Below are 15294 nucleotides of genomic sequence, written 5' to 3' on the forward strand. Positions count from 1 at the left end.
GGATAAACGCGCTCGACAACAAGAGAATCTCCTAGAGGAGTAGAAACATAAACTGGGGAACTCAAAGAATCCCGAGGTAAACCCAAATGCGGAACAAAATAAGAAGACACATAAGAATAAGTGGAGCCTGGATCGAATAGAACCGATGCATCTCTGTGACAGACCAAGATAGTACCTGTGATGATAGAAGCGGAGGCGACAACCTCAGTACGGGCTGGAAGAGCATAGTATCTGGCCTGGCCTCCCCCTCGAGGGCGACCTCTACCTCCCCGACCTCCACCTCTGGCTGGCTGGGCCGGTGGAGTAGCAACTGGTGCTGGGACCATAGCCTGAGAGCTCTGCGGGGCGCGCTGTGGCTGAGGGGTCTATGGGGGTGCAGACCTCCCAAGTCTAGGGCAATCCCTCACCACATGGCGTGTGTCACCATACTCAAAACAAGCTCTAGGAGGACGTGGCGGCTGTGACTGGCTCGGGCCAGGTCTGCTGGACTGACCACTGGAAGCACCCCGTGCAGGAGGCGCACTAGATACTGGAGGTGCATAATAAGGCTCCTGAGGCCTCGGTGGGGCTGGAACACCACTGGCTGCTGGAAGAGCTGAATGAACGGGGCGACTCATATGACCCCTACCATGACGACCTGCAGCTGGGGCACGGGCACTAGAATAATGGCCCGACTCTTGAGACCTCTTGGCCTCCCTCTCCTCTCTGTCCCTAGCATGCATACCCTCAATCCTCCTAGAAATGCTCACCACCTACTAATAAGATATATCTATCTCTAACTCACGAGCCATGCTAGATCTGATGCTGGGAATAAGCCCCTTAATGAACCGGCGAACCTTCTCGCAAACCGTAGAAACCAAAGCTGGTGCATGTCTAGCCAAGTTAGTGTAACGGACAGCATACTCCGAGACAGTCATGGTACCCTGGCGCAAATGCTCATACTCCGCGCGCCAGGCGTCCCTATGACTCTGGGGGACATACTCCCTCGTGAACATATCTGAAAACTGGGCCCAAGTCAGGGAAGATGCCTCATCCGGACTGTCTAACTCATAAACACACCACCACTGATAGGCGGTTCCTCGAAGCTGGAAAGTAGTGAAGGAAACCCCGCTCGATCCTGATATGCCCATAGTACGGAGGATACGGTAGCACTCCTCAAGAAATCCAAGGGCATCCTCTGAGGCTAGTCCGCTGAAAGTCGGAGGCTGATACTTCTTGAACCTCTCCAGCCTCTTCTGCTCCTCCTCTGAAGCTACTGCCCTCTCCTCGGGCTGAGTTGGGGCTACCGGCTGTACAGGAATAGCCTCTGGGACCTGGTCAATATGCACTCGCTGCTCAGGAGTGCGGGCGGCGGGAGTTTGTGCTCCTCCCCCGGCCTAGGATCTAGCTGCAGCAAGGGGAAGCAACCCTGCCTGAGCTATAGTGGTGTACATGGTCATAAACTGTGCCAAAGTCTCCTGGAGTGCTGGAGTAGTAGTGGCAGACGCATCAGTGTTTGGACTCCGGCTGGTACTGCTGGTGGTACCTCGGCGGCAGCTCGCGCGGGTGCTCTGGCTGCACCACGAGCGCGTCCTCGGCCTCAGCCCTGGACCTGGCCTCTAACGGCTCCAGTAGGGGGCGCGGGTGCCTGTTCATCTTGAGTAGCACATGTCCTCACCATCTGTGAGAGAATAGAAGACAGAAGTTTAGAATTGTGATATAAAAAATCTCGCACGACAAGGAAATCAAACGAAACGGAATTTTTCTAACAGTTACATAGCCTCCCGTAGATAAGTACAGACGTCTCCGTACCGACCAGCGAGACTCTAATAAACCGACTTGTGATTCATGACTCCTATGAACCTAGACCTCTGATACCAACTTGTCACGACCCCGGTTCGCCCTCTGTGAACCATCGTGATGGCACCTAGTCTCTACGACTAGGTAAGCCTAAATTGCGGAAGAAAAACCAAAATTTGCGGAAGTAAAACAATTTAAAACAGAAATAAAGGAATAAACAGCGTTTAAATGTGCCGCTCGGCATACACCATATTTAATTCTCAAAACCAACACATAAATCCAAGATCCGGAAACCCATATCACAAGCTAAGAAGTACTACATAGCTCTAACTCCAGAATGTCTAACAAGAACTGAAATACAGAAGGCTAGTACTAAACAGCAAGAATAGAAAGAGACTCCTCGGTCTGCGGACGCGACAGATATACCTCGAAGTCGCTATAGCAGTCGTCTCGCCTCAGGGGTGGTAGGACTGAGTCGAAGTACCTGGATCTGCACATAAAAATTATGTGCAGGAAGGGCATGAGTACACCACAGCGGTACTTAGTAAGTGTCAAGCCTAACCGTGGTTGGGTAGTGACGAGAAAGGTCCGGGCCTTACTGAGATTAAATTGAATATAAAATTCAACAGTGTAGATAAGAACAATATAATTAAGTGCAACAGTGAAAGTATCACAGGATATAAAGGTAACTACGACTAACACAGAGGCAAAAACAATCACAAGGATGATAACCGAGGATCTCTTGGTATCCCGAGGATCTCTTAGTATCCTCAATATATGCCAGGGATCTCTTGGTATCCCAAGGATCTCTTAGTATCCTCAATAGGTATGTGCCAGGGATCTCTCGGTATCCCGCACCTCAGCTCGATCATAAATAAGTACAGGGGGTCTCCCGGGATGCCTTCTCGTAGCCCCAAAATAAAACGCACAACAATAGCAAAAAAAAAGAAAAATAATACTCAATTAAGCTCAACTTCGCACCAAGGCAAAATAGATAATTCTAACCTAGAATGCTTCACGTAATACAAATAAGGCATTTAAGGCAAATAGAGCAATTTAGTCAATTAGACATGCTTCTCTAAACTAACAGCAGGCTAAATTTCCAAGTAGTGTAAGCAAGAAAAAGGAAGAACACAATTCAAGGCTATTTTTAATGAAAATAAAACGGATTTCCAACTATTAGCACAAGTACGCGCTCGTCACCTCACGTACAAGGCATTTCAATTATCACAATAACAGTCCTAAGGGGAAAGGTCCCTCACACAAGGTTAGACAAGCCACTTACCTCGAACCGGCTCAAATGTCAACCCGAAACCACGTTCTTGCCACGATTATCCGACTCCAAATGGCCCAAATCTAATCAATTAAATTTCATAATGTAAATAACACTTCAAGTAACTGATTCTACAATTAAATTCTAAGCTAATACGTAAAATTAGGTAAAATGACCAAAAAGCCCCTCAGGCCGACGTCTCGGAATCGGGTAAAATTTACATTTTCGGAATCCTCATACTCTTACAAGTCTATACATAACAAGAACACAGAAATCGGAGTTCAATTGACCCCTCAAATATCCCTTTTTAGGTCTCTTAAACTGTTACCCACTTTTTCACAAGTTTTCCACCACTAATTAGGTCTTTAATCACATAAAAACGAGCTATGAAGTCAAAAATGTTACCTCCAAGTGATTCCCCTTGAATCCCTCCTCAACCCTCTTCAAAAAGCTCCAAAATCGCCTAACAATGGAGGAAACTAGGCTAAAATTCGCGAAATAACCCTTTTAAAACATTCTGCCCAGGTATTTTAATTCCTTCTTCGCGAATGCGAGGCTACTACCGCGAACGTGATGCACAAAAGTCCTGCTGGCCAAATTCCTCTTTCGCGAACGCGAGGTCCACTCGCGAACGCGTAGCTTACACGGGCAGCCCCTACGCGAACGCGGGACATCATCGCGAACGCGAAGCACATTTCAGCTGCTCCACCCAGATGCTCTACGCGAACGCGACACCCTCTCGCGAACGCAATAAAGGTTTTCTCTGCAACACAACAGCAGAAAATCTGCAATCTTTCCAAGTCCAAAAATGGTCTGTTGAGCATCTGAAACACACCCGAGGCCCCCGGGACCTCAACTAAACCTGCCAACCAATCCCAAAATATCATTCAAACTTGTTCCAACCTTCGGAACGCTCAAAACAACATCAAAACACCTATTTTTCATCGGATTCAAGCCTAAGAATTCAAAAAACTCTGAAAACGCGTTTTCGATCAAAAAGTCTATCAAACCTCGTCCAAATGACCTGAAATTTTGCACACGCGTCACATTCAACACTACGGAGATACTCCAACTTCTGGAATTCCATTCCGACCCTCGGATCAAAATCTCACTATCGGACCGAAAACTTTAAAAATTCAACTTTCGGCATTTCAAGCCTAAATTAGCTACGGACTTCTAAAACACAATCCGAACACGCTCCTAACACCGAAATCACCCAACAGAGCTAACGGAACCATCGGATTTCCATTCCGAGGCCGTCTACATACTGTTCCGACTACGATCAACTTTCCAACACTTAAGCTCTCATTTAGGGACTAAGTGTCCCAAGACTCTCCGAAACTCAAAACCGAACATCCCGGCAAATCAAAATAGCAGAAATAAACTTGGGAAAAGCAGTTAATAGGGGATCGGGGCGTAAATTTTAATAACGACCGGCTGGGTCGTTACAATAAGTCTGAAATAAAAAATTACACTTCAGATGCATTTAAAGCCAAAAGGTCTGAAGTTCAACAAACGTTTTCCTTCACTTAAGGCCAATAAGTCTGAAGTGAAAAATTGAACTTCATATGCACTTAAGGCCAAATAGGTCTAAAGTGTAACCAATGGTTTCATGCACTTACGGCCGATAAGTCTGAAGTGAAAAATTGCACTTCAGATGCACTTAAGGCCAAAAGGTCTGAAGTGCAACAAACGTTTTCCTATACTCGAAGCCAATAAGTCTGAAGTGAAAAATTGCACTTCAGATGCACTTAAGGCTAAAAGGTCTTAAGTGCAACCAATGTTTTCATGCACTTAAGACCAAATAGGCCTGAAGTGCAAATTGCCTAGAAATAGAAATTTGTTCTTTGAATTATAACAATCCAGTATACGATTTAATACCTAAATTTACTCCAAATGAGCTCAAATTTAAAATATGCCTCCAAATATCATCAAGAACAAAGCCCAATCATCAATTTGTCATAACAACAATAAATCTAACGAACCCATTTTGCAATTAAGAAGAAGAAGAAGAAGAAGAAACCCTAAGCAATAGTAAAAAAAACGCCATAACAACTCACCATTGTAAAATATTATAAACTACTTTAAAATATATTCACAAACACCATATAAAATCACTGTCACAAGAAGAAGAAGAAGAAGAAGAAGAAGAAGAAGAAGGAGGAGGAGGAGGAGGAGGAGAAAAATGCCTGAAGTTGTTTAAAAAGTGGTATAAGTTAATAAACTTTTAAAAAGTGGGTATAGGTTAAATGGGGGCGACCAAATAGGGCGCCCGTGCAATTTTTACGATATCATCATAGCTAAAATTTTAGTTACGAAAGTCCTAAATATTAGGATCATGCATACTTCAAATAAGAATTTTTTTTTAATAAATAGTATTTTAGATTAGGAAAATAAATTAAATTACAATTTTATTCGACGTGAATTCTATTTTTAAGGATAAAAAAGACGAACGACATTTACTAAGAAGCTTCGTGCTTTTAATATAGTATAGATAAATTGTTTAGCAGACACAAAGAGGAACCTGAGACAAAAGATACCAAAATCACCATTTTTATTGTATTAGTTCTTTATTTGGAATACTATCGGGCGAATAAATGGTCAACTAACCATTAGAATTACACGCCTCACTAACTAGAAAAGGTAGAGACCGTCCTTCTCTCTATTTATTCTATGCCTATCTATTCGTAGAGTTGCTTAATGGTATAGTTTTTTTTCAAATGAATTTCTTATTATTTTACAAACCTAAATAAATGAGAAATTTGAAAGTTTTTGTTCATATCGATATATGTACTCTGTGATGTGAATAGCACGTTCTTTTATATATCATTTTATTAGAAAGAGCTAGCCTATAATACAGGCTACGTTATCCGTCAAAACAATACCCTCATTCTTCATTCTAAATTATTCTTCATAAAAAACATCTTTCATGAGAACATTTTGCATAGAAAACATTTACCTCTGCACTAAACACACCAGAAAAGTAAAGCTAAGAAATAAGTGCTTTGACCTGAAAGAAAGTGTTCAAAATTACAACATGAGAATTGAGGGGTGCAGGGAGAGGGTGGGAGGTGAGGAAGGCAATTTGAATGCAATTAACTCAGACCAATAAGGAGGTTCAGAATAAGACGTCAGAGATGTCCAACAGCTACAGGTTACAAAATTAAACTAATTTGGGAGGACTTCATGTGTTGCTTCCTTGCTACATCTCCATTTGTGGCTTCTCCTTTACATGGCCTGCAGTTTCACAAAATAGTTTCAGTTTTCTTGCCACAAACCACCGTAATAAATATTCTGAAGAAGAAAAGGGTTTAAAGCAGTAATTCCAGATAATTCACAGCCATAGAGTTGTTAAGGCAGTTTATTAATCCATGGAGCAAAACATCCAAAGCCGTAACAGGATATGTATCCTGAAAGAAAACGACCAAGGATAGGTATCAAATAAGAAAAAACTAGACGAATTGACTATCGCCCTTTTTTTCCTTTTTGAGACAAACATGACAATACTTGGAAGCATGAAGACACCATGCTATTAATTTTGCATATTTCAGCTTTTGCACCCAAGGGGGGTGTGGTCAAGCAGTCCATGAAGCTAGAATATACCATGAGATACTGGTTCAAATCCCAGCAAAGACAATAAAGGCGAGCAAGTGATCTCTGACTAGGGCCGGTGGAATATATCGGGTAAAACCAATAGCCCGAACCGAAAAAAAAATATTAGGTTATCGGTATCGGGTTATTGGGTGAACCGCTAACTCAATAAGCTTTATCAAAATTATAATTTTATCCACCAAGTAATAAAGCCACCATAGGGCTTCATTCTCTCCTACTCTCATTAGTCACTCTTCATCTTTAGACTGCACTCCTTAGGGTAAGTTTTAAACTTTAATAAATTTCTCATCTTCATTTTTCAGTTGTAAACTTTAAGGGATTAATTTTCAGATTTTTAGTTTTTCTATTTGTTTCTTTTGTTCCACTGATTATTTAGCATTTACAAGATTAGGATTTTATTATTTTCCTGTGAATTATGCCCGCTTGTATTAAGATAGTTAGAAAGATTAGAATGTTGGATGTCTTATTAGTTACTCCTACTAAATTATGACTCTTAAAATTGAGATCATTTCTTAGGATTTTCACATGCAAAGAAAGTTTTATTTTCTAAAATTGAAATTATCCCTCTTTTCTTAAAAACAAAAATTTTCTTTAATTGTATGATCACGATTTCTATAATAAAAACATAGTGTTTTTGGATGTTTTCGATTCTTATCGGGTAAACCGATAACCGAACCAATAAGGATCGATAACCAATACTTGATAACCGATATCTTATCAGTTCGGTTTATCGGTTTAGCATATTTATATACCGATATGCCGAACCGATAACATTCACAACCGAACCGACCAATACCCACCCCTATCTCTGACAATGTTCACCTTCCTATGTTATAAGCCTTGGTGGACTAATCAAGGTGACTGCAACTTGGCCTAGATACCACTGTCATAATAAAATTCTTACATAATCTGGTTCTTTTGTATTATTCAGATAACCAAATTATGAATGGAAGTTGGACATATTCAGAGCTTGAGGATATCTTCCCTCTCTGATAGCACCCCCTCCAACATAATCGTAACAAATCAATACAGGTGATGGTTGTGGAAGAAGGAAGAGGACAATGGGTCCTCTACTTATTAAAATTCTTTTGAGGGCCGAAGTCAGTATGGAATTGGGACCCAAAAAGAAAAGTTCATTTGTTTATTTGACAATACCAACAAAGGTATTATCATACTTTCTACAATTGCAAAGCACGAGATGAATTTTAGGTAACAGAATGAGACTTTTTCATACTAGGAACTACTTCATGTCTTTTATTTCTTCATATTCTTCTGTCCTAAATCTAATCAACTAGCACTTCTAGGCGCAATTAAATAATCAAGAGAATATCTAACAAAGCTCGTCATACTATTGAGATAAAGGTCAAGCTACCCATACAAGGAGCAATCCACACAGAAGATTCGCTACTTGGTTAAATAAGAACAATGATCGTCATGTACGATAAGTTATGTAGCACGCATATGCATAGGAGCAGTCAAATCTAATAAATCAGTGAAACAAACCTTAATTAACAGAAAGCCTGTAATTTATCAACAGATGTAGCGAAATTTACGAGATGTATCAGTAGATCCACATAAGAGTAGGAGTTACCGGTTAGGAAGCACCAACGATGATGTTGTTAATAGGAATGAAAATCAACTTGACAAAAAATCCTACAAATCCCATCACCACAAAACCGATTGCAGTACGAGTCGCAACTTTGGTGAATTCTGCACAAAACATTCAATTAAATTAACGAACATGCACGCACATTTACAAATCAATGGATTCAATACACAAACTGAGATAGTACCTTTGCGATCGGGCTTGTGGCACCTCTTAACAAGCCTAACGCTGTCTTTGGCGAAATCTCTAAGGGGATCGAAAACAGAGTCCAGAGCGTCCATTTTGGTCTGAGAATAATCGGTTTCTCCTAGCGGCAGAGGGAGGTTGTAAGAACTAAAGGCAGAAAGCGGTTCCAATTTTTGCTTTCTTTTCATCCGACCCGCTATAAAGAAATTGGGCTTATGCATAGGCTGTGCAGTTCAATTGGGCTTCAACTATTTTTGATAAAACTACGTTGTATGGCCGTCGGAAAAAATTATTAGCCCAAAGTTTTGCATGTAACCCGAAATGTCCAGCGGAAAAAACTAAAAGAAACTTTCAGAAATAACTATTGTTTGGAAACTTATTGTTGGGCGTCGCTATAATTTAGCTAATTACATTTCATAGCTACTAATTGTTTGCCATGGGATGTATGTCGCTGTATTCAATTTTGTTGTATACACTGTATTCAATTCGGATGTATTCGTTCTTATATATTTTACATTGTATTCAATTTCACTGTATTGTATTCTGTTGTATTCAAACGACAAAAAATCAAGAAATAGGGTGTACACCGCTGTATTCAATTAGGTTGTATACATTATATTCAATTCGGCTATATTCATTCATAACTATTTTACATTGTATTCAATTTCACAGTATTCAATTCGACTATATTCAAAAAAATAAAAAATCACAAATACAATGATATTCGACTATATTCAATTCACTGTATTCATGAGTAGTTGCTTTTATACTGTATTCAATTCGCTGTATTTAATTTGGCTGTATTCAGACAACAAACATTCAAAAAATACAGAGATCTGCCACAAAAATTAACCTTCGAAATACATAAATACAGGCGAAAATATAAAAAATAAATTGTATTTGCATTAAAAAATACGTACACTCAAATTTGGGTGTATTTGTACAGAATATATATTTGTATCATTGTATGTGACTCAATAGCAAAGAAGAAAAGAAAATTCGTCAGAGATGGCGTCTTTTACCCAAGCAAAATACTGTATACATTGTATTAAAACTAAAAATAGAGACGAACAAAGAAGGAGAGAAGCCGTAGATTCCGGAGAAGAAGCCATGGATTCCAAAGAAGGAGAAGAAGCCATATATTTTGAAAGTTTCCCTTTTAGAAGAAGCCATCGATTCTGGAGAAGAAGACATGGATTCTTAGATTCTGAAAGTTCCTCTTTTAGAAGAATTCATAGAGCCATAGATTTTGAAAGTTTCCCTTTTAGAAGAAGCCATGGATTTCAAAGAAGGAGAAGCCAAATACCAAAATGGATTTTGAGCGGCAAACCAGATAAAAAAAAGGCTTCGTTCTGAGTAAATCGAAAATTGGTCAACGGTATTAGTGGACCTCCGCGGCGAACTAGATCTAGGATTTCAGAAAGAGAGAGGAGAGAGAGAGAGAGAGAGGGGGAGAGAGAGAGAGGGAGAGAGAGAGAGAGAGAGAGTTGAGGGAGAAGAGATAGAGGGTTGAGGGAATTGTACTTGGGTAAAGTTCCAACATTGCCCCTCTATTATGATATATTGTTTACTTCTGCCACCCGTTATACTTTTCATCCAAATCTATCCCTACCGTTAATCAACTTTTAAAAATTACCATAACCCTAACGGATCTACACCGTGCATCCAACCCCTCTAATATTTTGTCCATGTCAGCAGCCAAGTCAGCAGGTCCCATTAATTAACCCACCCCTTTTCTTATTAAAATATTCTCATCTTCTTCTCCCTCTCTTAAGTCTTAACTTAAGAAACATGTGCCTACGAAAACAGGGACGTACGTAAAACTTTAAGTAAGCGATGTCGATATTTAAGGACATGAGTAAATTGTGGCACAAATGGCGAAAGAGAAGAGAAGTATAGAATGACGATAGCAAAGAAGCTTGTTTAAAATTTGCAAAATCGCAAAAAAAGAATAATCTTTTTAAAAATTATGATGATTCTAGATTACGTTATATATGCTCAAATAACTTTCTCTATGCATTCAAATATTTTTTTAATCACTTATAGAATGTGGATGTCAGGTTTAAGTGATTAATTTTTATGACGAAATTGAGGGTTCAATTATCTATAAATTCTAGTTTGTCAAAAGGACCATGCATTTTGAAAACAAATAATGTCTACTGCAGAGGTCGATCCCCAGACTTCAGGCAAGAAAAATGAAGACCGACCACTACGCCAGACGTTGCTTTAAGCCATAAAAGTCATTTATATTTATAATATAGTTCTATTTTTTGCACATATGTCTATATAGTAAAAAATTTCGATCAAGCGGTATCAGATATACGTGCATCCGCCCTTGTACGAAAATACATCTCAGAGAATGATTTTCCGGTGAAATCGGCCTCTGACGACTTCTGGCCAGAATGACCAACGCCAAAAAATGTGTCAAGTATCACAACGCCAAAAAAAAGTGTCAAGTATCACAACCATATCTAATAAAGAAATAAACTAGCAAAAAAGCGGCAAATAAATTGTCAAGACGCTGCTACCAACGGCGAAAACGCCGAAGTAACTTCCGGCAAAATACTGGCGGTGGAGCTGCTTCTACCCCTTTTTCTTATTTTTGTACAGATCTATGTATGTGTGTGCGTGTTTTGCCGACTGCCATTTTAAGCCAGTGATGTTCACCGGCATTTCAATTTTTTCAATTAGGATATAAATTTGGGTAGGCAAGAAAGGTGAATCATATTCTTTGAGGAATTTTTGGGTCTGGAGGCTTTCGATGGTGTTCAGACGGATCTAGTTACTAGTGGTGGTGAGTGTTTTCCGGTAGGCTGCAGGCGGATACAATAGGAGAGAGATGAGGGTGGAGAAAGAGGGAGAGAGTTATATACACAGATCTGATCTGGAGGTTAGCTTGCCGATTGATCTCGCCATCGCCGACAACTGCTAAAGGAGAGAGGGAGTACGTGAGTTAGAAACCAAAACTAGGTTAACGTGAGAAATTTCTTATTAAATTTTCTAATTTAATAAATGCAATAACTAAGATATTATTAAAAGTGGTGATATGGACTCCACCTTGGCATTTTATTTGGTGGGGTCAAGTGACTTGGCAGCTGACATGGAGAATATTGAGGGGGTTAGTTGCCACGGTGTAGATCCGTTATGGTTAGGGGCAATTTTATAAAGTTGATTAACGGTAGGGATAGATTTGGACGAAAAGTATAACGGGTGACAGAAGTAAACTATATACCATAGTAGAGGGGAAATTTTGGACCTTTTCCCTTTGTACTTTGCAATAAAATATAAAAAGTGACTATAAATAATAATATTTTTAAAGTGTTTTGGTTATAATAAATAGGGTGCGTTATTTAGTTATAACATGTAAAATTTTCAAAAATTAATATCAAATTGTAGCCCATCGAATAAAACAAACGGTTACAAGACAAAAGTAAATTTTGGTACAACTTTTTTATATTCCCTAGATATTTTTCCTTCCCAAATTGTTTTCTCTTTCTCACGTATCCACCTGACTTTTTATTCTTTCTATATTGTTTTTACTTTTTTCTTCAATTCTTTTGATTCTAACATTTTTTTTCTGTCTCTTACTTTTACTTTTTTTTTTTTTTAAAAAAAAAAAGTTTTAAAATTTATTTCTTACCCTTTCCTAACATAGCCGGTGAATTTACATAGCCACTCATTAGACTTAAACAATATTTATATATCAGCTCTTTTTATTTAATCATTTACCCTCTTTGTTTGATGGTTACATTTGTTCATTTAGCTATTTTTGTTTGATCTCTTTCCTCTCTTTGTATGAGTATTTTGGCGGCGTTTTGTCTAAGTACCTAAAAAGAATTATCAATAATAATAATATACCAGTGTAATCTCACGTTGTGGGATTTTAAGAGGGTAAAGTGTACGCTGACCTAAAAAAAGGTATAGCGATTTCAATTTAAGTCTTAAGAAAAATTCTCCGATTAATGCTACGATCACTGTTTTAAAAGGCGTGGCATAAGGCGAGGCATTTTACATATGCCTCGGCGAGGCGTAAGCCCCGGGACACGAGGCATAAGCCCCATCGGTATTAAATTTTTAATATATTATAAAATAGTATAATTACAATAAATATTTATAAATAGGTAAAAATTACATAAAAATTGAAGAAAACTATATATATGCTCCATCCCCACAAATAAACTAGTCAAAATAATCCATTATACGCTACTTACAAGCACAAGTACCTTGAGTTGAAAAGAATAAAGTTTTCTACATGGAGGAACAAAAAGGATGACTAACTTGCAATTTGAACTTTGAACTTGCTTCTATGAAGGAGAATGAATTTCTCTTTCTATTTATAAAATAAAAATAAAAATTGACTATTCATTGCTTTTGGGAGATAGTAGCAGACTAGCCGACAAGATAAGAATTAGGAAAGACCATAAATTAGCGTTTCAATCAATAGAAAAGGTCTTGACTTTTAAATTTAATACTTTAGTTTCTTTTTAACATTTTTGAGTAATTACAGGCTGATTTTTGAGAATTTGGGTATTATATAAAGGACTTATTCAACAAATTTTGTTTTAATTTTAAAAAGTCTTTGGGGCTTACGCCTCACTACAAAAATGCGCCTGGGCGTTGCCCCGAATTTCTAGGCGCACGCCTCTTGGGACTTTCGCCCCACACCATCGCCTTAGGGAAATTTTGGTGCGCCTCGTCCTGGACTTGCCCTGAAAACGCCTTTTAAAACAATGGCTACGATAAATGATGCTGGGGTGATAGTAGAAGAGGTGAAATTTTTAGCCAAGTTCTGCACGTTGTTGATGTTGGTGGTATGGTAACTTTTGTGAGGATGTGAGATGTATGTATGTATGTATGTATGTATGTATGTATGTATGTATGTATGTATGTATGTAGGTAGGTAGGTATGTGTGTGTGTTTCTATATATATATATATATATATATATATATATATATATATATATATATATATATATATTTCTAGGCGTACACCTCTTGGGACTTTTGCGCCGCACCATCGCCTTAGGGAATTTTTGGTGCGCCTCGTCCAGGACATGCCCCGAAAATGCATTTTTAAAACACTAGCTACGATAAATGATGCTGGGGTGTGTCACGACCCCAGTTCGCCCTCCGGAACATGTCGTGACGGCACCTAGTCCCTATGACTAGGTAAGCCTAACAATACGGAAGATAAACCATAATTGCGGAAGAAAGTAAATAAAACTGAACTGGTGAAATAAAATGGTGTTTAAGGTGCCGCTCGGCACATACCACAACAATTCTCGAAGCTAACAAAACTCCCAAAACCCGGAAACTCACAAATCACAAGCTAAGGGATACATAAGAGGCTCTGACTCAAGAATATCTATACAAAGGAAAAAAATACTGATAGAACTATACTCATTACAGAAGATAGAAAGTGACTCTTCGGTCTGCGGACGTAGCAGATATACCTCGAAGTCTCTATAGAAACGCCTCCTTCCCAGGCTGACAGAACTGAACGGGAGTACCTGTATCTGCACAACAAAAATATGCAGAAGAGTAGCATGAGCACACCACGGCGGTGCCCAGTAAGTATCAAGACTAACCTCGGTAGAGTAGTGACGAGGAACAGTCAAGGCACCTACCGGTCAAATAAACAGTATAATCATAGGAATAATGGAACCGATATATAAATATGTAAAGTCTGCATGAATGACAAAAAAAATAGCTACAATTCACAATAAGGAAAAAGGGACAACAAGTAACAACGAGAATATAATAAATGACGATACGAAATGACGACATAATCACAATCCAAATCCTAAGGTCACAACACAGCAAGGGGAAAACAAGTCAATAACTCATATCCTACAATGATGTTCACATAAGGTCTTATTCAACCCTTTCAACAATTTTACCAAGTTTCGGACAAACCACAACTCACGAGAACCCAGCATCTGAAATCTAACACTTGGCATCCTGTGCCCCATCAATCTCACGGTCATGCTGACAACCCACTGGCTAACTAGGGCCACTCTCACGTATAAAAATAGATAAACGAGGGCGTACCTCACCCTTAGCAAAATCATGAGGAATTCAACTCTAATAGGAGTGTTCAACTATGTGTATACTTGTGCAAGTGTTTTTAACACGAATTCTACCAACTAGTACACACGAAAAGGAGAACGGGCCGCACGTACGATGTTTCCTCACAACTTCCAAACGGTAAAGCTCATACAGGTAAACAACCCACAATCACAATATTAAACAAATAGGAATGCCTCCACAGGCCGTCACAATTCTTTACAATCAACCCCTGACATAGCCCACCTTATTACGCCACGCGTGCAAATAATAATATAATAGACACCGCCTTATTTCACCACACGTGCATCATAATGTTCCCACCTTATTCCGCCACATGCGCAACCCACATATAAGCATATAACATATCCCGCCTTATTACGCTGCATGTGCAAAAACATCAATAGCAACAATAGCACGGCAAAGACCTCGTGCAACCCTTCCACAACAACCGCACGGCAGAGATCTCGTGCGTCACAGTACCAACAGCCGCACGGTAGAAACCTCGTGCATCATAGTATCAACGACCGCACGGAAGAAACCTCGTGCATCATAGTATCAACGACCGCACGGCAGAAACCTCGTGCATCATAGTCTCAAGTACCACACAACAATGACAATATATACAGGAACAAGCAGGAGAATCAACTCAGGTATTTCCATTCACCAAAAGACGATATAACTAACTCATAAGGAATAACCGTAACAGAGAAATACTAAGCACAATAAGAACAACTCAACAAGGGAGAAATAATACGAAACAACGATTCCA

The 15294-nt window shown here is 39.2% G+C and overlaps 1 protein-coding gene across 1 annotated transcript; it reads right to left on the reverse strand.

Annotated features, from left to right (window-relative positions):
- On the reverse strand, positions 6037-8635 carry LOC109210034 (protein transport protein Sec61 subunit gamma-1). Its single transcript, XM_019373407.1, has 3 exons — positions 8458-8635; positions 8256-8374; positions 6037-6289 (listed from the first exon to the last, which is right to left on the reverse strand). Exons 1-2 carry the CDS (start codon positions 8549-8551, stop codon positions 8259-8261), a joined length of 210 nt encoding a protein of 69 aa, XP_019228952.1. The 5' UTR covers positions 8552-8635; the 3' UTR covers positions 6037-6289; positions 8256-8258.

The sequence above is a fragment of the Nicotiana attenuata genome, chromosome 2, assembly GCF_001879085.1.
Source record: "Nicotiana attenuata strain UT chromosome 2, NIATTr2, whole genome shotgun sequence".
Classification (NCBI taxonomy): domain Eukaryota; kingdom Viridiplantae; phylum Streptophyta; class Magnoliopsida; order Solanales; family Solanaceae; genus Nicotiana; species Nicotiana attenuata.